A 24,007-nucleotide genomic window follows, 5' to 3' on the forward strand; every position below is an offset into this window, starting at 1 on the left:
GTCAATTAGCAATGGATTAATATGTAAAGTTGGCAGCACAAGCTAATTATATTATTTTGCTTATCTGATAATCTTCTGTGAATTTTTCACAATAAGGTTCTATACACAATTTTGAATTAAGGCCAAAACAATACAGAAGTCAAAGCAATGGCGCACAGCTTGGGAGCCACGCAATTTATTTCTAAATTCTTTTATATAATACACTAAGATATTACTTATTTCAGTGAAAATATGGTATATCATGTGAAAGCGCCTGTAGAAAGACCTCAAAAATGTAAAGTAGTGTTAAGAGGGTCTTATGAACCGCACAACCCTCTTTTAAATACAGCTGCTCGGACAATCAACTGATTACTGCAAATCCGGCATATGAAACTCATTAAGTTCAGCTGATATAATTTGCAGAAAGAGAAATAGAATCCTAAATCATGCCAATATTAGCAAATGCACAGTCATGTTATATGTAGATCTTTTGAGTCCTCCTCTGGTTTTCTTTTCGGCCTATTAGAGGGTGTTCCTGAGTGGAGAGTCCACCTTTGTGATATTCGTACGCCCCTAACACAGGTGCATTATTAGACTACTGGAACTCAACTGGAAAAATAGAAGGATGCAGATACAACGTATTGTGGTGATATCTGACACCAAGAACCCAGGTCATGATGCAAAAGACCCATGAGATGTATTCTTGGTGTCAGATGTTGTCAGGATCTGTGGTTTGGCTTGGGGCCAAAACCAGAGGGTCCCCAGGCCATTGTTCTGGAAGTGATTCCAGTAATGTTGCATCTGATGCTACTATAGACCAAGGTGCTGTACGTGAGAGTGTGAACAGAGTCCTAGTCAGACAATCCAATTTGGGGCAGGCAACATAACTTCAGAACAAGGAGAAAGTTAGGACAAATAAAATTGGTTCTGCATGATACAACAAGCCAGAGGTGGGGCAGGCAGCAGACAGAAGCATGGTCAGAATAACAAACCATGGTCAGGAATGGATACTACAGGTCAGGAATAGCCAAAGTCAGGAACTGGAGAATTCAAACACACTTGACTAGCACCATAAGCAGGACCAGGGGCCCAACTATAGGGGATGCGGTTGCATCTGGGCCCAGGAGCCTTAAGGGGCACATAAGGCCTCTCTTCTCCATATAGGGAGCCTGGTAGTATGAATAAAGCATTATAGTTGGGGGCCCTGTTATAGAGTTTGCATTAGGGCTCAGAACCTCCAAGTTACGCCTCTGAGGAGGAGCAAAAAGACCATAAACTCTGGCACCTTCTATAGAGGTAGGGTGTCTGAAATAACCAAAGACACCACATAATTGGAAGGATAAACATTTTCAAGGTGTTTACTGGAAGAGCATAAGCATGTACATGTATGTACCCCCGGGGCCACTGTCAGAGACCATGCAGATGCCAGAGCAAGGCATCTGCTGAGGAGAGGATGCTAGCTTTGATCACCAGTGTACGTAAGCTGGTGGACAGGAGCTCTAACAGATGCTAGTAACACTGCTTTCTCAATGGCTCCCCCTTTGGAGATATTAACACAACCATGTATGACTATACTTCCCCTGCAGCAGCCACCCATAGGCTCCCACAGTGATATTAGCTTATCCCTAATAGGTCTACATTTAGACAAGGGATTGTCCTAATGTGTCTATTTCAGAAAGCAAGCAATATGGTAAGTAAATAAAACTTGGTGCCTGTGTATAGTTATTATTCCACCTTTACAATATATTTTTGTAATACTTGTCCTGATGCAGAATATCTCTAAATTCCATAATTTATAACCTCATTAAACTTGATGGTTTCTGTAGCTTAGAGGAAATATGCCAAGCGTAATCTATTGCTCATTTCTCATATTAGTTTGTGACCACTTCAGGCAAGCAGTTAAAAGTTTGATATATCACATCAGAAATATGACAAAGTTGTTTCTAGTTCACTGACCTGTGACAGTATATTTCATATCCGGCTTAAACTTTGGTGCGATATTTCATACCGTTCATCATTCGCTAAAATGTGCTAAAATAATTAGAATTAGTGTTAGCCTGCTTAACAACACTGATAAAACATACTCGGATTCTTAGCCATGAGAATCAAATTTGTAATTGCCACATTTGCAATGTAGAAGGGTTTATATGCAGATGAAAAAAAAATAAAATCACCCCCATTGCAAATTAGGCTTTTTGCCAGATTTACAAACTTTCAGCTATTTGCAAAAGAAAAAAAAAGCCAACAATGAAAGAAGAACAATTTAAATAGCTCAACACAACTAATATAAGAAGTATTTTCTCCAAATTTAGCACAAAATGCTGCTTTTAATGACTAAGACCCCTTTTATATTGATAGATGATCCCTCAAAAATCGCTCAAAATGACAGTTTGAGCGACAGTTTTGAGAGATCATCTTTTCATAGTCTATAGTAGCTAAGTAGCTATCAAAGAGCTGTGCAGGTGAAGCCAGACATAGCCACTATCTCTTGGCGAACAATACAGCTGTTTTGCCTAAGCAAACAGCTGCATTGTTTTCCGAAATTATAGCTCACGTCCCGCTGTGAACTACCAGCGGGACATGAGCTTAAAGAATCATAGCAGCGTTGCCAACTGTGATAACAGCCTGCATCGCTGATAAGATTTCATCGCTCAATTCTAGAAAATCCATGCAGAATCTTGGCTGTTCCTAGTACTGTACTCTTCTGGATAGTATGCCTGAAAGTTTTTCCTGGGATGTGTCAGAGCCATTTTCCAAGCTTAAGAGTTACAGCCCCAAGTGCTCCTACCATTCTGGGACTTCTTCTAGTTTCTCCTTCAGGTCCTGGTACTTCTCATACTCCTTCTTGATGCTGCTCTCACTTGGTACCATTACATCTATTACCACCACTGTCTTCTGATCCTTGCCAATTATCCCAATGTCTGGTTTGTTGGCTAGTACCTGTTTTTCTGTCTGCATCTGGAAGGCCATAGGATCTTATCCTTGTTATTCTGCACAACTTTCTGTGAAGTCTCCAATTTGGATTTGAGAGAGTTTAGCCCATAAACTGTATGAATGTTCCTGTACACAATGCCCGATATTTGGTTGTGCTGTTCAGTGTATGCTGTTCCTGCTTGCATCTTGCATCCTGCCACTATGTGTTGTACTCGTTCTGACTGTGTACACAATCAAGAAAAAAGATAGATGGATAGATAGGAGATGGATAGATAGGAGATGGATAGATAGGAGATGGACAGATACGAGATGGATAGATACGAGATGGATAGATACGAGATGGATAGATACGAGATGGATAGATACGAGATGGATAGATACGAGTTGGATAGATACGAGTTGGATAGATACGAGTTGGATAGATACGAGTTGGATAGATACGAGATGGATAGATACGAGATGGATAGATACGAGATGGATAGATACGAGATGGATAGATACGAGATGGATAGATACGAGATGGATAGATACGAGATGGATAGATACGAGGGGGATAGATACGAGGGGGATAGATACGAGGGGGATAGATATGAGATGGATAGATATGAGATGGATAGATAGATATAAATAGATGGATGTATATGATAGATAGATAGATAGATAGATAGATAGATAGATAGATAGATAGATAGATAGGTAGATAATCAGAAAATCCACCCATTTCAATTCAAGAGATGGGTCACTGACAAGCTTCTTTGCTTTCATATGTCTTTTGATTTTCTACAAGCTGAATATACACAGACATTTACAATGTATCCATAATAATATACGCAGATACTCTATAAGAGATTGCCTAGCAACTGGATTTACTTTCTCTCTAAAAAGAAAGAATGGAAATGTTTAGGATTAATTTTAGCAGAAAAATAGTCATTTATGACTAAGGCTTGTTCAGAAGCAAGCTCTATTTACACAAGACATCTGCTGATAGGATTAATCACAATTCACCAAACAAGATAGATGAAAAGATTTCAGCTCTGTTATATATACGGTGCCTAGAAAAAGTATTTGCCCCCACTACTTTGGACTTTCTCCTGTATTCTAGCGTAATGGCCTTGAGTCACAATGGATTTGGTTAGGTTCTAATGCCAAAGTGGAAACAAATTGCTACAACGGAAACCGCATTCATTGCTGTTATTAATCAGAAAATGATTAAATGCATAACACTTCACTATGGCAAACCTAAATCATTACTGGAACAGCCAGATCATTTCAGAAGCTACATAATTAGTCAAATAGAGGTTATCTGCGTGCAGTCATTATGGCACACTTATCAAATCATATGCAGAAGAAAAATGGTATAACATAAGGAACAGAAAGGCTTACAGATCCATAATACATTTGGGGGTTCTTAGGGACTTTGTGTATCTTTGTGTACTTTGAAGGTGAATAAGGCTGCCATGACAGCTGGACTGGAATGTATTAAACAGTACTCCGATGTGCAGAACTCTCATAAAAATGGAACTACTTCCAATAAAGGTGTATGCTCACTGGGCAGTGGTGTGCCAGGCGTATACTAACGCTCAGTCACAGTTACAGTCTTCAAGTACCATGAAAAGGAGCTCATATGTGATGATCCCAGGAAGGACAGAAGAAGGGAGAACAAACCATCTCTGCCACGGAAGGATGTCAGGACACAGAATAATGCTATGTCAAGTCCAGCTTAATAAAGCATCCAGAGCGATCCTTCCATGGCAGCACCGGTTTGTTCTCCCTCCTTGACTCATGACACCTGGATAGCATCATATGATCTCATCATAGGAGATCGCTCAGGACACCACAATCAGGACCTTTAAATACTACTGTCAGAATCGATATCTGCATTTAAAGGGATAGCAGAGGCAATCAGAGTTATCTCCATTAACTCTGATCTCGGCTCCCACACCTGCTTCACACAATGACAAATGATGTTCCCCATACCTGTACAGAGTATGTCGGCAAGGGGTTAATATAAGAATTAAGCAAGTTTTAACAATAATGCCCTATTGTTTTTATCATAAAGACTTGACTGAAACAATAGGTAGTTTTCTGATGACACATTCCATTTCAGTCGAAGGAACATATTGCAACTGAAATAGAATGTGTCATCAGAAAATTATCTATTGTTTCATTCAAGTTTCTGAGCTAAAAGTTTGGATGACTTTTCTTATTTTTCTTTCACCGTTCAAAAAAATGTGAAGTCTGTTTTCCCACTGGCCACTAAGCCTCATTAAAGACTGACACTTCCTCCTCTGCATAGATCACTACTGAGCAGCCTTCTCATTATCATCACTGACAGGATTACAGAGAAAGATCACAACTAGATATAAATAAAGGCCCATTTAGACAGGATGAGTGTTGGGCTAACGATGCCTGACACTCGTCCCCGAACATATGCTAGCTCCTCTCGCTCCCCGACCCTCTCCATTGACTTAACGTAGCGGCTGTTCAGTACTGAACAGCTGCTATTTACACTGAACGATCAGCATATGTACATATTTTGTGCTCTCAAATGCTTTTATAAGAATGTTTAATTGCTAAAGATTATTAAGAAAAAAGATTTTACAGTGAAAACCATATACTTTTTATGTAAAAAGGGACACAAACATAAAAACATATGGTTATATGCTTAGCGTAAACACTCAAAATGTGTACATCTATACTTAACATTACATACATTTATATATGTTTAACATACACACTAAGTGTACATTCATATGGCATAGAATCTGTGTCCCATTACTTTTATTGGAAAGCTGCGGCATAGTCTATACAGCATGGATTTTTTTCTGCACATAGATTTTTCTGTGCTGGTATGTGGCCAAATATTTGCATAGTCGTCGCAGAAATCCGCAGTATTTAGAGGCAAAATCCACACTGAAAATTCCACATTAGAGTCCGCAGTGGGAACATACCCTAAATATACATTGAAAACGTGATGTCAAGATACCCTTAATGTGTTGTCCTGGTGAAAGCTACATATAGCCTATCCTCAGGACAGGCAATCTATAATAGATTTTCTAGGGTCTGCCACCTGGGATCTCTGCTGAACAGCTATTTGTTGGCCCACTGTGCTTGTGCACCATTCTCACTGCAGTGGCCAGGCTTGGTATTGCAAGGATTAAAGTGAATGTGAACTTTGCCTGTAAAATTAAGCCTGGCCACTGCAGTAAGTAGCTGACTGTTGCCTACAGAAATCAGCTCCCTGTACAATCACACCCACCCAGTGAACAGCTGATCTGCAGAGATCCCGGGTGGCAGATGCTATCCAACCTACTACTGATGGTTTATTCCAAGGATAGGTCACCTGAAGTTTAGAACTGGACAACCCCTTTAAATATGATATGAACAGTCTCATAGAAGAGTCCAAGCTGACTCAGTGAGGTCCCTATAAGATCAGTTTGTTCTAATGTTCTTACAACATATCTCTACCATTTGGATACATTATACAGAGCATAGAAGCACAGCAGATCTGTATCAAGGCACAGCAGATTTCTGTGTCCGATTCTATATAAACATGGCTCCAAAGCACATGAAAAAGCCATTAAAAAAAAGTACAATTTATAGCAAAAAAAAGTTGTAGGCGGTTATGTATAATCCTATAAATTTAAGTCTTCTGAAGGTGAAAATCCTCCTTGGATTTATTATTATTCATTTCTAATAGAACTCTATAAAACAGCTGCAGCCTGAGATAAACCTTCCCTTTATGAAGACTGAATATTCACCTTCTTTTACAGTGCTTTGCCCAGCCAATGAAATGCGTCTGGACTCGACAGGTATCATACTAAGTCCTGGATATCCTGACAGCTACCCAAACCTTCAGATGTGTGCGTGGAGCATTAGTGTGGAAAAGGGATACAATATAACCTTAATCTTTGAATTCTTTCATACTGAAAAGGAGTTTGATGTGCTTGAAGCTTTTGACGGTAATGAAACATTATGTCATTGAATATAATTTGATGCTTTTGTTCTTTTGATGACATTTTGTACAATGCACTTGTCTTTTCTCCGAATGTTTCACATGTGCTAATCTGCAAATTTCATTTGGAACAGGACCAAACAGTCACTATCCGCTACTTATTTCCTTAAGTGGGGATTATTCGTCTAGTTTTAATATAACCAGCAGTGGTCATGAAGTTTTTTTACGCTGGTCAGCAGATCATGGGACCAACAAGAAAGGATTCAGAATCCGATATATAGGTAGGATATTTCTATCTTTTTATGATGTGTTTAATGACTGCACTGCCATCTTTGCTCTAATTCATAACGGTCATGTCATAGTATTACGCTTATTTAAAGTGACCTGATTGAAAATCCTAGACTCTTCAATGCAAGACTAGTTTTAGATTATACAAGGATTCATTTATTTCTTAAAAATCCCAGTCATTGTAGTGATACGTATAATTTAAAAAAAAGACGAAATCCTAAATGTCAGTTTTGAGGACCCCACTAAGGAAAATACGAAAGTCACGTGGGATCAAATCACTCAGTCATCATATTTTTTTTTATTACTATGAGTAAATATGTTATTTAATAGGGCATAGAAATTGACAGGGAATGGCAGGCTGAGTTTTCTTATTACTTTTTACTTGATTTCTTTGACTTTTCTTCTTATGATATGGATGGACAAATACAGCCAATTGCGCTTGAAGCAAGATTGGCAGGTCCATTGGAGGGTTTTTCCAAAAATTGAGGGCAAAAGGAAATGTTGCAATATCAAAGCTTAACTGTTTAGAATAATATTTATATAAAATACCTCTGATATTGATAAATAACCATAAACAACAAAGGCTGTTATAAAACAAGCCAAACTAAATGATCACAATGGATAGATAAACATAATTGCATATAAATCAACAATTGACCCTATTGCAATGGAACCATATACTGCTATAAATCCCATAGATGGAAGGAAGACAGAATGTTATTACAGGTACGATGATATGACACAGTATCCAGAGAAATATGTGGGAAAAAAATATCTTAGTCCAGTGAGAGGATCTTCCAAATAGAATAGGAGACCAAAACTGATCCTGTTGTTCCCTGTCAACTATTATGCCCAACGGGTAGCTAGCCTGAGAAGAACGACCGTGTATATTGACCGCATTATGAAGATCCTATCAATGCCACTAGCAGGAGAAGGGTCTACCATAGTTTCCTAGGATTCTCTTTTCTCAGGGTCTGCGTCACGGGGATAATACATGGAGTCGGCCTTGTCAGGGCAGCTGCTCTGTTATTTCATAGGGCGTTATATTTGACAGGTAACAACAGGGTTAGTTTTGGTTTCCCTGTTCTATTTGGAAGATCAATTCACGGGACTCAGATGGTTGCTTTCCAATAGGCATGGCCCCACGCTGGAACGTAGGGGCCTGGCTCGCGCTAGTTGGTATACAATATATATGCTGGACAGTACATTGTTTACACACACACAGACAAGGGACATACACCTTGAACAGGGAGCTGATCACACCAAGTGTCTGGTCACCTACACAGACACTGAACACGTTGCTGTTCACACCAACAAACAGGGAATCCCACCCAGAACCTCATGAAAGCAAACAACAGCACAGCAGAATATGCATGCCTCAAAAAACAGGGTTATGTAAGGGAATGAGGAACATAGCAAAAGGAATAAATGGCTAGCGCACTCTAGAAAGAGGAGCTGGTATTTATATGCAGCAGATCGGTGGTGAATGGCTGGCTGCAGAACTCAGCACCCAGCCAGTTTAACTACAGGTCCCAGGATCACAACATGACAGCAACATGACTACTCATCTCTTCAATCCCCCACTAAACTAATGAAGATGCTTTGGTGATCTTCTCCTATCTCTTTAACAGACTGCTAATGGTATGTATGTGCACATGACCACTCTAGTCACAGACCTCATGTGCCATAAATGTGTCTGTCATTAGAAAGCAATGGGAGACCAATGATGCATCTGTTTGTTTGGTGGTTGCTGTTTTTTTTAATTTTAATACATTTGTTCTTGCTTATTTTAACTGTTACGCAATCTCTTGAATAATTGGATCAATCATCATTTCTGCTGTATACACCAAAAATAAAATTTTGTCCTGGTGCCCTGCTATTATGATCGGTTATTGGATATATCTATAAATTTCACCAAATTATTGGGGAAAACAAATGTGGCTTAAAAATGGCTTAAAGTGCCATTTTTATTACGTGTCTCTATTGAAATTAAAGGGATTGTTCCAAAATCGACTTTTATCACCTATGCATAGGATAGGTAATAAAAGTCTGATTGGCGGGAGTCTAAAGGCTCACTTATATGCAAAGACAATCTTTCAAATGATTAAAAGATTGACAGTTTTAGCGATAATTTTGCATAAAGTACTAATAGACATTAATGCCCATTAGTACTTTATCAGCTTCATTTGCATGCAAATGAGCCTCCAGGAGCTGCTTGCAGAACTTAGCAGCTGGTCTGAGCTTTGCAATCAGCTCCTTTGTTCTCCCATGGGCTGATGACAGGAATACAATGTATTCAGCAGCTCCCGTGCAGAACACAGCATGTGGACTGCTTTCTCACAGGAGCTGCAGAAAGAATACAATGTTATCTCTAGCTCCCATGGAGAACACAGTGTGCAGTCTGAACAATGGTTTTTAAACTTACCTGAAAATCATCGTTCAAACGACACGTGCGTGATGGTAGCATTTACACTTAGCAATTATTGCTCATATGCCATCGTTTTAACAAATTTTGAGCGATAATTGTTGCATGTAAATGGGCCTTTAGAGATGGTTCTTAAGGGTGTTCTCAAGGGGGGTCCTGTGTCTCACTCTCCCCCTCACTGCCGGCTCACTGCACCCCCACAGTGAAAAGGCGATTAAATGGCCATGGATGCATGGTGCCGCATCATTTATTTTCAGTGAGACTGCCGGAGATAGCCAAGCTATTATTTTAATTAGCCTTATTGATTGCACAATTGCAACTGCTGCTATCTTCAATCTCCATTTTACTGTGGGTGGCTGCAGCAGGCCCATAATAAAGAGAAGATAGGATCATGGGAACCCATTCCCATTTGTTCGTGCGATTGCGAGTTTGTTTGCACAACCGTGATTTAGCTAAAACTCTCGATCGCATGAACAAATGGCGATGCAACAAATTTCGGCACGTTCACTTTGCAAGATGCAGCGACTCCCTCCCCCGTCTTATAATGCGAAACATACGGTAAGTGATTGTGATGTGGGGATGCCAATGGGCTGACAGTAGTGCCTTGGAATATTAGAGAGGAGGAGACAGAGTAAAGAGGAGGAGGATTCCTGGAGCTCCACAAAACGCTGCGACACAGTGGTAGAAGATCGTTTGGCTGGGTGGGATTAAGAGAGGTGATCGCTCCCAGACTACATCTCTCTGGTGACCCCTACACACTGGCGACCCTGCACGGGTCACACATAGCTAAGGCTTGCCCCGCCTGAAGTACACTACAAACGCAATGCGAACATAGCCTTGCGTACAGAAATATGAGCAGAGTAACCCCACCACTATGATACAGATGGACTTCAAATATTCTACCAATCAAAGCATTCTGTAAAATGTTTTCCACGCTATTATAAATAGCTAACATCAAGTCAACATATGCTTATGTTGTGTTTCTAATGAATTGAAAGCCACTGTGGGCGCAGTGTTACTGCCATCACATATGGTACTTGGGATGTAGAATTAATATGGCAACTAACATTTTTATTAATATGCATGTTAAGATTCGCGAATGCGGCATACCCAACAGTATAAAAAGAAGCTGTAATTACAGTCTAGCTTCCTTCTATGTACTTAGTTATTGGTGTTGCTCATAGAATCCAAAATAACTTAAAACACTAATAAGCATCTGGAGAAGTCACATGAATTAAGTGTTACTAGGATGAGATATTATTGTGTGCCAAAGGATAATGGAAGGAAATAAAAACCAAACAATTGTAAATAAACATGCGCAGGCTCGACTAAGCTAATGAATTCAGTCAGTATAGACATAGTGTACATATGTACATTAGTATCTGAGAATGACTTAATTCATACAGGATGGGAAGTTAGTAATTATCTGTAATTACTGCTTACCATATTTCTGCAGTAGCACTCAGAATTGTTTGGGAAGACAGCCAGCAGAGATCCACATATTTGAATTTGGATTATTAGCTTGCTTACGAGTGTGGGATATATGAGGAATATAGTAAATAAATCGGCAAAAGTTGTTTGAAGGTGAATAAACAGAGTGTCTCAAAGTGTGAAAACACCCATATAGAATGTAATTGGTTTGGTAGATCATAATCCAATTTTCCAGGGGAAAACCTGTCAAGCCATGTCACCAAAATTACGGCCATTTTGAATTACACTATCTTGGATTTAACTCTAATTTTTCAATTGGGAAGGTAGGTGTGTGATATATCAGACTGGCATAAAATTTCGCAAGAAGAACAATGGTATGCTACATTTTAACATATCTTTCCTCATTCTCTTGGCATTATCTCAAGCAGAACGTGTTGAGATCATCTTTATGTCAGGTGAATGAAGCACATTTGTTATCGCAGCATATTTCAATTGAAGCCACCCAACGAGACCTCCCATTCCCCATAGTGCAGTTGCAAAACCAGTATCGATGAGGCAGCAGCAATCACTGTTCTGATCTCATTCAGCAAGAACCCACATAGCACTCCTCGTTGGACTCAAAAATGTGGCATTAGCCATGACTCCATACAGAAATTCTGTCTACACATATATGGTATCCGGATAAATTGCGGATGCTGCAACACCTGACAGAGGGCAATCTCAACAAGTTCTGCTTCAGATAATGCCATCATTCACATTTTCTGCAATGAAGAAAAATCACTGTGTTAACATGAAAATGAAGCTCACCATGTTTTTTCTGGTGAAATTCTCTGCCAGTTTAATACATCCTATACCTATCTTCCCATTGTAAGAATTAGAGTTGAATACAAAATGGTGACATTCAAAATGGCTGTCATGTTGGTGGCATGGCCTGAAAGGTTTCCCCCTTCCCTCACAGCTTACATGCAAAATTGGATCACCATATGCCAACCCACTTGCGTTCCATATGGGGTGTTTCTACACTTTTGAGGCACCTTGCATATCAAAATAAGTTTTAAAGAGGTTGCCTAGGATAGAGTCACATTTGATAGAGGGCAGGAAATGATAAAAAAAAATTAAGCCTTACTCACTACTTTGATCCTTTACTAATTCAGGGCCAACCCTTCCATCCTCCTTGATTGACTGTGTTTAAAAGCTGCAGTGGTGTTGTGTCCAAATAGACAGGTGACCGCTGCCACCAATTACAGGCTTCAGTAGTCTTAAGCTGCACAGTATTGAGGCCAGTGATTGGCCACAACAGTCACATGTGTATACGTAATGTCACCTTTGCAAGTAAGTAAGCAAAGCCTGGAAGGAAGAATGGCAGTGATGGTGTTTGATCAGTGGGGGGGGGGGGGGGGGGATCATAGCTTAATTCATTATTTTCTACCATTTTACGCTTTTTATCTACTGTTTCTATATATCGAGCAACCCCTTTAAGTCCATAGTTTAATTATTTACTTGTATTAATGGGAATGCTTGATTTATAAGATACATTTTCAAATAACTAATTAAAAAAGTCTGTGATAATAGATGGGTGGCTACTGTGTGAAATTCAACATGTCTATGCATTACAGAAACAGACCATTGATTTTAATGCAAACTGTGTAATGCTTCATGGCTCCTGTGGTGGCACTGTAAGGAAACAGAAGACTTATTGCCAGGCTCCTGTACCAATTACAACTGAATTATGGACACCATGTAATCACTTTATTGTTGGGAGACTGTTCTAACAAAAGGGGATTATCCAAAGCAGGAAAAACCTTTACCTATAAAGTGAAGCACTAACTTTTTAATGTCAGCTATATAGTCAGAAAATGTATAATGTAAGCAGCTTCTAGACATAGAATTCTTCCAAAATACAGATCTGTATAAAGACAGTCAAACATCCTTAGACCTCAAATCTAAAAACACTTAGTAAAGGTGCATTTACACTGCAAAGGTGATCGCTCAAAAGATGGCGATCATTTTGCATAAACTACTACTTGGTACTAATGCCTATTAGTGCCAACATGTGAGCTGCAGGGAGTTATAATCAGTAAACAGACCTCCTGCTGTTTTCTGATTACTTTTGCTTTGTTCTGCCTGCAGGGCTGACAGCTGAGAACAGGTGATACATATTATCAGCTGCAATCAGCATGCGGTCCTGCTTATCAGCTGTTCTACCAAATGATGGTTTTTAAACAGAACTGAAAACTGTTGTTCAGCAGAAAACTGAAAGATGGGCACATTTAGACACAACAATTATCGCTCAAAAGATGGCGATAATCGTTGTGTCTAAATGTGCCGTAAGCCTGTAAGTTAAATTTTATAATGAGAAAGGGTAAGATAAACTTACTTCACTGGGAGAATCGGGAATTAATCATTACCCCCCATTCCGGGCCGGCTTGTAGTGATTTGAAGGCTGTAGATCACAGGATTCCTTCTTTATATTCTTTATTAACGGGTATCCGATGTTACAAACACTTATATATACAGATGAATAGCTGGCAACGCGTTCTAGGGTTACACTATACCCCTTTCTCAAGCCTAATCCTGAAAAAAAGAAAATAAAGAATTTAAAGAAGAAATCCTGGGATCTACAGCCTTCCAATCATTACAAGCGGACCTGGAATGGGGGTAATGGACAATTCCAGATCCTCCCAGTGAAGTAGTTTTTTTTTCCACCCTACATACTGTTTACTACCACCCCGACATTTTCCCTCTACTGCTCTCCTGATATGATAGGGGTTCTAAACCTGAGCAAATATTTACAAGGCTGAAGTGGACCTTTACGGTGTGAAGTCCTGCCCTTTGACAGGCTCCATACCAGGTAAGTCCACTGCTTATCCTATCCTCATCTATATTTATATATTTTATATAAAACGTGGGCACTTCATTATTCTCCAAAACGAAAACAGGCACTGCAAGCAGATAAAAGTGACACTAGAAGTGTTTGGTTGTCCTCATTCTTCCTTCCAACACTGACATTGAAAAACATTAAAGGAGTTATTCAGGGAGGAAACATTTTTTCAAACAGGCCCAGAGTGATGGAATGACACATAAAAATGCCATACTCACCTCTTCTGCTCCTGATCCATCGAAATCCTGTCCCATGCTGATTTTCACTGCCTACAGCAGCCAGCCAGTTGATGATGTCACTGACACCAGAGACATGTGACCACCTTCATCCAGTCATCGGCTCACTTCAGTTGGTAATTAGCTGCAGCAGTCAGATGTACCATTGTCATAATGTCAGAACTCTTCAACCAGAAGTACAGATCAGCGGGGGATTAATAGAATGGGAATGGTGGAGGAGTGGAAGAGTTAAATATAGCTTTTTTATGTTATTCCATCACTCTGGGTCTGCTTCAAAAAAAAAAAAAAAACTCTCTGGATAAGCCCTTTAAAATCAAAATAAAAAATTGCTATTTAATGTAAATTCTTGAGTTATTCTCCTCATTCACATTCTATTCAGCCATTCCTCTAGATATATTTGTTTCTGCAAATGCTAGTTGGCAACCAATATTCTATATCTGATTTTAGAGACGTTCGATGACAACTTGCATTATTTTTGAATTTTAAAACAAAACTGTCATCATTTCTGTGGCTTTAAAACGCAGCTACATGAACAAAACAATGAATAAAGCACATTTCCAAAGTTCTTTTTATTAGGCATCTTGGTAAAATCAGACCTTTTAAAAGAAGGTATTCACATTTCTATGCTGTATCCAAATCCCAAGTGAGTGGTCCAGTGGGCGGGTCAGTCCATCTCAGTTGGTCTGGCTAGATGGCTCTGCTGGCCTGCATACCTCCCCTAACACCACCCCTCTCTGCTACTGTGACATGAGATGTCCCCCACGTCATCAATGCAGCAATCAAACTTTTACACATGCGGCAGAAACTCTTAGACTAGTGCATGCACAGTTCAACTGTCCCTTTTAATGAGCAGATTCAGTAGATTTAATTGCACATGCACGATTTCCAGAGCTTCCGACGCATGCATGAGAGTTTGTGAATCCCTTCTTTTTAAGGCCTCCTTCACATGGGCGACAAAGTCGCAGAATTTAGTTGCGTTGTAACAATGCTACAAATCGCATGTATGTGAAGCCCATGCTTTCCTAAGGGTTAATTAACACCTGCGATGCTTTGTAGAATGCAATATCCCGACATAAAAACCTTGCAGGTCCGGCAATATGCCCGCGACTCGTGAGATTTTGTAGCCCATGTTTCCCTATGGAGCCTTCCTCTCTGTTGCATTGCATCGCACGAAAACATGATTTTCGCGCAGTGCGATGCAACGTTAAAAGTAGGAAATCCTAATGTCAAAGCTATAACCTAAGCCCTAGCTACAGGAAAAAATAAAAGAAACTGTAAAACTGTAGAAGCACTGTCAGCCCGCATCTTGTCCTTGGTCCCTGGCACTATTTCTCTTCATCTCCACTGCCGGGAATTGAATAGTCACTGCCTCCTGGAAGTGCTGCCTCAGATTGGCTGACGCTTAGCCAATCGCAGCCAGTCCTCGATGAACCAATCACAGCCATTCATCAAGCGCTGGCTCTGATTGGCTAAGTGTCAACCAATCACAGCTAGCGCTTCCAGGAGGCGGGGATTTTTAAATCCTCGGCCTTAAGAGATGAAAAAGAAGAGTGTTGGGGACCGAGAAGAAGCTGTGGCAGAACCCCGGAACAGTGCCTGTAAGGTGTTGTATACTTTTTTTTCCCTATATCTAGTGCATATTTTCAGGGTAGCACTTATATTTTAAGCCCCTCCACCCTGAAAATCCTAGCATGTGGTGCTACAAAGTCGTGTGACTTTGTAACACCACATGTGACTTTGTAGCTCTACAAAATAGCGGTATGACCATGAGAAACCGCAGCGATATCACACGGACCAGCGATGTGGTATCGCTGAGATTTTCTCATGGAGATGCCATGTCGCCCGTGTGAAGCAGACCTAAAGGTATGATTTCACCATGATGTCTAACAAAAGGACTTTGGAAATGTGGAATACTTGGGTGTTTTATTGGTGTAAGTGGTTTTATAGTCACAAAACTGATGACAGGTTCCCTTTTGAAAAGTAGGTAGCCTCCTCTGATTTTTTTGGACAGGTGTTTTTCTCCCAACACTTACAGAGTCCAAGTGCCGGATGATTGTTCTTGATGTTTCTATATTTTGTTCTCCATTATTAAATTGTCTTCCCACTAGCAGATTCAACTTTGTCCTATTTATTCTTATTTGGTCATTTCTATCACTCCTGAGTATCGATTATAGTTTCTTAAGAATTTGTTACTGTCTTTGTAAGGGCATGTTCTCACACTATGGATGTCTGAGAGAAGCTCAACAAGATAATGCATCTCAATTGTTTTGATTGAATTCAAATGGATGAAATAAAAAATAGAGAACATTGTGGATTTAAAAATAAATATATAGATTATTCTTTCAAAGTGTGAACTGAATTTAAAAAAATGGTGTAGAAATGTAGGATTCAATGAATCTTCATTGGTTGTTGATTTAGGGGGTTGTTCCTAAACAGGATAAAGAGTTTACAAGTGTTTAAAGGGAACCTATCACCTGCCTAAGACATCATAAACTAACTTATGGTGCTGCTAGGGCAGGTAACAGGTAGCCAGGTGGTTCAGTAGTTGATGGTAGGTCAGGTGGGGTGTGATTCAGAGCGTGAGCAGTGGAGACACAAGGAGAGCTCCCACCTGTTATGCTAGCTTCCTAGCTTGGTTTTCCTTGTGAGATGGTGTTTTTGACTCTGCTGTTCTGGCTGCCCTGCTGGTCCCTGGGCTTTTGGTTGTGCTGTATCATGGTTCCTGTTGTGGAGGAATGGAGAAGGGGAGAAGCAGTGATAGCAGAGGCTGGTTTGTTGTGAGGCCTGTCTGTCATTTAACAGAGATGCCTTTACAAGGAGGAAAAAAGCTGGCCATGCATGTGTTCTACATGATAGCGCTCAGACACAGACATCTGCAAATGGCACTGCGAATATTTTACACTGTGAGGCTGCCCATGCAACATTGGAGGCAATATTGAATTTTACACAAAATTGATTATGCGGGATGCACAGGACATGTAGACCATTCCCATTGCTTTACTGAGAAATACTGTGATGTGGTGAACAGGTTGGCAAAATTTGCTTGTTCAACTCCTCCTGCAACCCCCAGAAAGAAATGCTCATGAAATGTTTACAGCTGTATTTGCCTCCTCTGATTAAGTTATTTAATTCTATAATTGAGAAGGGTAAGCATGGCCCTGTTTCATCTACTTCATCTGCCTTAATGAAAACTATTACACGGGCCATTTCAGCACAAGCTAGTGACTTGGATATGCAAATTGCTGAACTGACTTACTATGCAATGTTTTTTAAGCTGTGACTAAAAGTAATCCTGTTTTGGCTTTCCTTTCTGTTCAGGTTGGTAGCTGGAAATAGGATGTTGGATTTATAAGACACGATTTGCAGAAAGTTACTGAGAGATTGTATAAGGGCTTAGCAAGATGAGCGTTTTTTTTTCATGCATGAATAGGTGCATTTAAAAAACAGCTCTATTAGATCCAATGCTATCCAAAGAAAGTGGTCACATGTCCGTTTTTTACAAGCGCTAAAAATGTGCACCTGCAAAAGATAGGACAGCATTTTTCACTTCGCACGAAAATGCAATTTTCATGCGATGCAACTTTGACAGTAGGAAATCCTACTGTCAAGGCCCTTAAATAAGCCCTAGCTGCAGGGCAAAAAAAATAATACATCACCTAGAAGCGCTCATTATTGAATGGCTGTGATTTGTCACAGTGCTCAGCCAATCATTGAATGGCTGTGATTGGTCACAGTGCTCAGCAAATCAGAGGCAGCAATTCCACATGCGGGTATTTTTCAATCCCCGGTCAGAAAAAAATGAAGAAGAAAACTGAGGGGGACCAGTGGAGAAGATGTAGCGTAGCCGCAGACAGCGCTTCTAGGTGATGTCTTATTGTTTTTTCCTGCAGCTAGGGCCAATTTTAGGGTAGGGCTTATATTTCAAGCCCCAAATAAAATCTCTGCGGGGGTGGCCCTCATCCAATTGCTTTCAGTGGGACGGAAGCAGTGCCAGCCCCATTGAAAGCAATGGCATAGCATCATGCTCCCCTGCCACAGCTGTCTTAGCTATGGCAGAGGAGTGCAATCTTCTCTCTATGTGTTCAATAGGGCCGGCGCTGATGTGTGGAAATCAGCATGGATCTAGTAGAGCTGTGTGTGTAATGTGTGGGAATCAGGATGGATGTAGTAGAGCTGTGTGTGATGTATGTGAATAAGTATGAATGTAGTAGAGTTGTTTGTGTAATGTGTGGGAATCAGGATGGATATAGTAGAGGTGTGTGTGAATCAGAATGAATGCAGTACAGCTCTGTGTGTCAGGTGTGGAAATCACCATGGATGTAGCAGAGCTGTTTGTGTCATGTGTGGGAATCAAAATGAATGTAGTATGTCTCTGTGTGTCGTGTGTGGGGTTCAGGATGGATGTAGAACAGCTCTGTGTGTTGTGTGGGTGGTCAGCATGCATGTAGTACAGCTGTGTGTGTAATTTATGCACATCAACATGGATGTAGTACAGCTGTGTGTGTAATATGTGGGAATCGTAAGGATGCATGTAGTACAGCTGTGTGTGTGATGCCTGGGAATCAGGATGGATGTAGTACAGCTGTGTTATGTGTGGAGTCATGATGGATGTAGTACAGCTGTGTGTGTGATGTGTGGGTATAAGGATGGATGTAGCATGTAGCACAGCCGTGTGGCGCATTGCACCACCAGAAACACTGGTATTATAATTTCCTAATAATTACTAGTACCCCTTTAAGGATAAATGATCGTAACAATCTCTCAGAAACAAGCATATCGCAACTAAAATTAGCCAAAGTGGAGACTACTGTAGGCTTATAGGCTTCTGAAATATATGGTAAAACTAGCATATCTTCGCATATAAAGTACTATGCAAAAGTATTAGGCAGGTGTATACAAATGCTGCCAAATAAAACTGCTTTTAAAAATAGAAGTGTTCATTGGTTTTTTTTTTGTCATTTAACAAAATGCAAAGTGAATGAACAAAACGGCAATTTAAATCACATGAATATTTGGTGTGACCGCCCTTAACCTTCACAACAGAATCATTTCTTCTTGGTGCACTTGCACACAGTTTTTGAAGGAACCAGGCAAGGAGGTTGTTCCAAACACCATGGAGAACAAACCACAGATAGAATAATATTAAAATATCACATTACAGATAAGTTCCCAAACAAAAATAAATAATGCATCCAAAAAAGGAAGGCATTAAGCATGTCATGTTCTTAAAGAAATGTATATGCAAGGAATATTCAAAGCTAACATAATCATGTTTACAATAATGACAATTATAAAACAAGCATATTAAATACTACATATTCACATGTACAGGACAATCTTAGGAACACGAACATATCAATGGTGCCAACCTTATAACCTGCCCCCCCCCCCCCCCCCTTGCTTAAATCCTTATGTCTCTTTGTGTAATCCCAGATGATGTTAAGATCAGGGTTCTGATATATCATCACTTCCAGGACTCCTTGTTCTTTTTTTGCACTGAAAATAGTTCTTAATGACATTGGCTGAATGTTTGGGCTCATTGTCCTTCTGCAGAATAACTTTGGAGTCAATCAGATGCCTTTATATTACGTCTGCCTGGCGCACTAAAGTGCCGCACTTCAATACGGACGCAAGATGGTGTCCTATTTAAAACTGCAAACACCTCTCAAAGTGTTGCAAGGACCATTTTACACATCTCCAGCTAAGTTGGAAGGACCCCTGTACCTTACTATTCAGGGAAAGTGGTGAACCTCTGCCTAAAGTTTGGGTCATTGTCCTGATAAGGACAGCCCTACTGTCTTCATCTGGGACATGGCTATCCCTGACTAGGAGCCTGAAGAGATGCACTAAACACAGGACCCAACACTGTTCACATACACTGAACACAGAACACGACCGCATATAGAGCACATGTCTGGCTACTTGCACAGACATACAAAAAAAGTCACTGTTCACACCAACATACCAGGTTGTGCATACAACATATAACAGGAACCCGACTCAGAGCTCACATGCATAAAGATGGAAAACCAGAGCTAGTCCAAGTGTCCTCACTTCAGGGGGAAAGAGAGTCAGCCACCATGCTGAGATACAGGGATCAGTGTCAGGCATCACCCACCTTAAACACACATAAGACATCAAACATCTGCAGGCCGAACCTGCCAAGGGATAGGGAGTAACCTGTGGGGACATGCCCCTGCATGGCCACCGTACCACACACAACTCAATGCACGCACCCCAGAATGCAAGGAGGGAAGGGACAGCAAGTGCCCAGACCATCTTCAGGGAAGGAGAAAGAGAGAGAGACACTACAGACAAGCATCGAAACACAAGATTAGAGTGGGATTAACACAGAGATATATAAACAGTGTTTTACATAAAAGCACTAAAATGACCAGCAATCTCTCACAGGCATTTGCTGGTATTTATATGCAGAAGGCTGCCTGCAGACGTCCGGGTCGGACCCATTGCTAGACTTCTCGCAGCGGGATGCGGACCCAGGCCCCTACAGAGACCTGCAGCTCACCCGCTCCTGGAGTCTTCCGTCCCTGCTATGAGCTGGCTGTCGGTCAGCGGGTGTATGCGCAGAGCCAAGCCGGCCTCTCACTACTGACATTTCTGTGCGGGCCTCTGCGACACCCGCTCAGAAATAGAACATGCCGCGATTCGTTTTCTGCGCGTGTTTTCACGTGGACAAATCGCGGCTGTGTGCATAGGATTGCGTTTTGTAGTGCAATCCTATGCAAGCGGGCACGGGCAGAAATTCTGCGAGAAATCCCGCCTCGGAATTTCTGCCCATGTACAGGGGGCCAAAGAGAAGAGGGAATTGGCTGGTGAAGAATACAACACCCAGCCAGCTCAATTAACCCTCTGTGAAGCTGTGCTCATGGAAACCTGTAGAGCCACAGGTCCCAGACGCACAGCCATAACACTTCAATTGTTAAAGCCTTTCTACTTTAAAGCATTTTGCCCTCACCTGCCTAAATCCTTTGCGCCGTACTGTACCTTATTCTAATAAGCTTAATGTTAATGAACACGGTTTAGATAATTCATAGGGTAAATTCCCCTATGTCACAGCGAATACCCAGCCTTCACTGATTTCCAGCTCTTTGAACTATATGCTAACTATTTCATTTCCTCGGTATGAAAAGTATTTTGGAAGCTAACTATAATTTACACCCTTTGATCCTTGTTGTATTAAAACCGCTTGTTACTTCTTAATGTTATTTCTTAACTTAGGTCTGTCACAACATTTCAGAGGATTATCGTCTCCAAGGAAACCACACTTTGTTATGCAAAAACTTTTAAAACCTATCTATTGCGTTTCATGGTTCACTTGTACAGACAAACCTCTACATTAGAAAATGGTTCTCTCCTCAATATAATTGGATTAATCTCATGTGAATTGCAGCAGAGATACTGCACAGCTGTTATACCATCATAATAACTAGACATCTGTAATAACAAGATGTGCAATTTCATTTGAGGATATACAAGATACTAAAGGAGCTTGAAAAAAATGTATGCTCAAATAAACCTACTATACACCACAATTTTACTATGCAAGATACATCAAGTCGTATCCTATATAAAAATAATGTAAACAATTATATAAAGCTATTATCATTAGTAGTAGAACTTTCAAATTTGAAATACTACAGAAGGAACTGTTTTTAGCAGTATCATTGCCGACTGGCCATTACTCCCCAAAAGAACTTTACCGTAGGTATGCCCAAAGAAAGGCTTAAAGGAGCTATGCAATATGTTATGAAGGTACTGTAGGCTCCAAGACCTGAACACCTAAAATAACTCAAATCAAAAATAAATACATGAAAATCATCTGTTAACCTGGAATTACATTTCAAAGTGTTCTATTAAAACCCTTACTGTTGCAATATGGTCTTACAATCTAATAACTTACATCAGTTATGACTAGAGATGAGCGAGCATACTCGTCCGAGCTTGATGCTCGTTCGAGTATTAGGGCGCCCACCCACTGGCGATTTTTCTTCCCTGCGAAATTCGCAGCATTTTTTTCTCTGCAGGGGTATATGGGACTTGTAATGTTAAAATCGCGATCGCGCAAAATCGCAATTTACCGCGAAATCGCGATTTTGCGCGATCGCGATTTTAACATTACAAGTCCCATAGACCCCTGCAGAGAAAAAAATGCTGCGAATTTCGCAGGGAAAAAAAATCGCCAGTGGGTGGGCGCCCCAGGGTGCTCGAGATGCTCGTTACTCGAGACGAGCACCACACAGTACTCGTCTCGATTAAACGAGCACTGACCATTGAATTCAATGAAGCCGGCAATACAGCCGGCTCCATTGAAAGCAATGGGCTGCCGGCGATCGCGGGATGAATTGTCGGGAAGGGCTTAAATATATAAGCCCTTCCCTGCAATTCATCCAGAAATGTGTAAAAATAAAAAAAAAAATATATACTCCCCTGGTCCCGGCAGACGGAGTTCAGCGCGGCCGGCTGCAGTCCTCCTGAACTGCTCTGAACAGCTGTGAGTAGTATTCAGCAGCCGGGGATTTAAAATCCCCGCCTGCTGAATGAGCTGGCTCTGATTGGTCACAGCCTGACCAATCAGAGGCAGATCTCACTGAGTATATATTTTTATTTTATTTTTACACATTTCTGGATGAATTGCAGGGAAGGGCTTATATATTTAAGCCCTTCCCGACAATTCATCCCGCGATCGCCAGCAGCCCATTGCTTTCAATGGAGCCGGCTGTATTGCCGGCTCCATTGAATTCAATGGGCTAACATCGTTCTGCCGGGACAAGGTGAGTATATATTTTTTTTTATTTTTACACATTTCTGGATGAATTGCAGGGAAGGGCTTATATATTTAAGCCCTTCCCGACAATTCATCCCGCGATCGCCGGCCGCCCATTGCTTTCAATGGAGCCGGCTGTATTGCCGGCTCCATTGAATTCAATGGGCTAACATCGTTCTGCCGGGACAAGGTGAGTATATATATATATATTTTTTTTTACACATTTCTGGATGAATTGCAGGGAAGGGCTTATATATTTAAGCCCTTTCCAACAATTCATCCCGTGATCGCCGGCAGCCCATTGCTTTCTATGGAGCCGGCTGTATTGCCGGCTCCATTGAATTCAATGGGCTAACATCGTTCTTCTCTGCCACAGCTGTTACAGCTGTGGCAGAGGAGAACAATCTTTACGCTGACAGTGCGGGGGGGGGGGTCTCACTCTTGCCACTATTGTGGCTTAATAGTGGGACCTGGGAACTTGAGATGCAGCCCAACATGTAGCCCCTCGCCTGCCCTATCCGTTTCTGTGTCGTTCCCATCCCTTTCTTGAATTTCCCAGGTTTTCACAAATGAAAACCTTAGCGAGCATCGGCGATATACAAAAATGCTCGAGTCGCCCATTGACTTCAATGGGGTTCGTTACTCGAAACGAACTCTCGAGCATCACTGAAAGTTCGACTCGAGTAACGAGCACTCGAGCATTTTGGTGCTCACTCATCTCTAGTTATGACCATGATTCATTTTTTTCAGGGTAGAAAATGAATCAGTCATAGATTTAGTATCTTTTCCTATATAGGTGTTGGCTGAGAAGTGCAAATAGTCAAGCAACAAACTACAGTACCCTCTAGAAGTTTACAAACACTCATTTAGGGGCCACTCCAGCAAAAACACATTTAACATCCCTGCACCCTTCACCTGATTGCCTGTCTCTTATGGATATTGCAGTAAGTATTGTTCGTTTGGCAATAAAATTGAGCCAATTTTTGCTAAATTGGATCAAAATATTGGCTCTCTGCTTTGAGCAGAAAGGATTGTGTGTTCTAGGTTTTTATCTGACCTTGATGGGAGTTTGATCGTGGTAACATTGTAGTGC

The 24,007-nt window shown here is 40.8% G+C and overlaps 1 protein-coding gene across 1 annotated transcript in view; it reads left to right on the plus strand.

Annotated features, from left to right (window-relative positions):
- The window catches only part of CSMD3 (CUB and Sushi multiple domains 3), a 909,686-nt gene that overhangs the window by 700,322 nt on the left and 185,357 nt on the right, over nucleotides 1–24,007 (plus strand). Inside the window, exons 44-45 of the mRNA XM_066579038.1 lie at nucleotides 6,687–6,875; nucleotides 7,003–7,149. Of these exons, the coding sequence (XP_066435135.1) occupies nucleotides 6,687–6,875; nucleotides 7,003–7,149 (336 nt within the window). The remainder of the gene's footprint in view (nucleotides 1–6,686; nucleotides 6,876–7,002; nucleotides 7,150–24,007) is intronic.

Source organism: Eleutherodactylus coqui, chromosome 9, assembly GCF_035609145.1.
Source record: "Eleutherodactylus coqui strain aEleCoq1 chromosome 9, aEleCoq1.hap1, whole genome shotgun sequence".
NCBI lineage: Eukaryota > Metazoa > Chordata > Amphibia > Anura > Eleutherodactylidae > Eleutherodactylus > Eleutherodactylus coqui.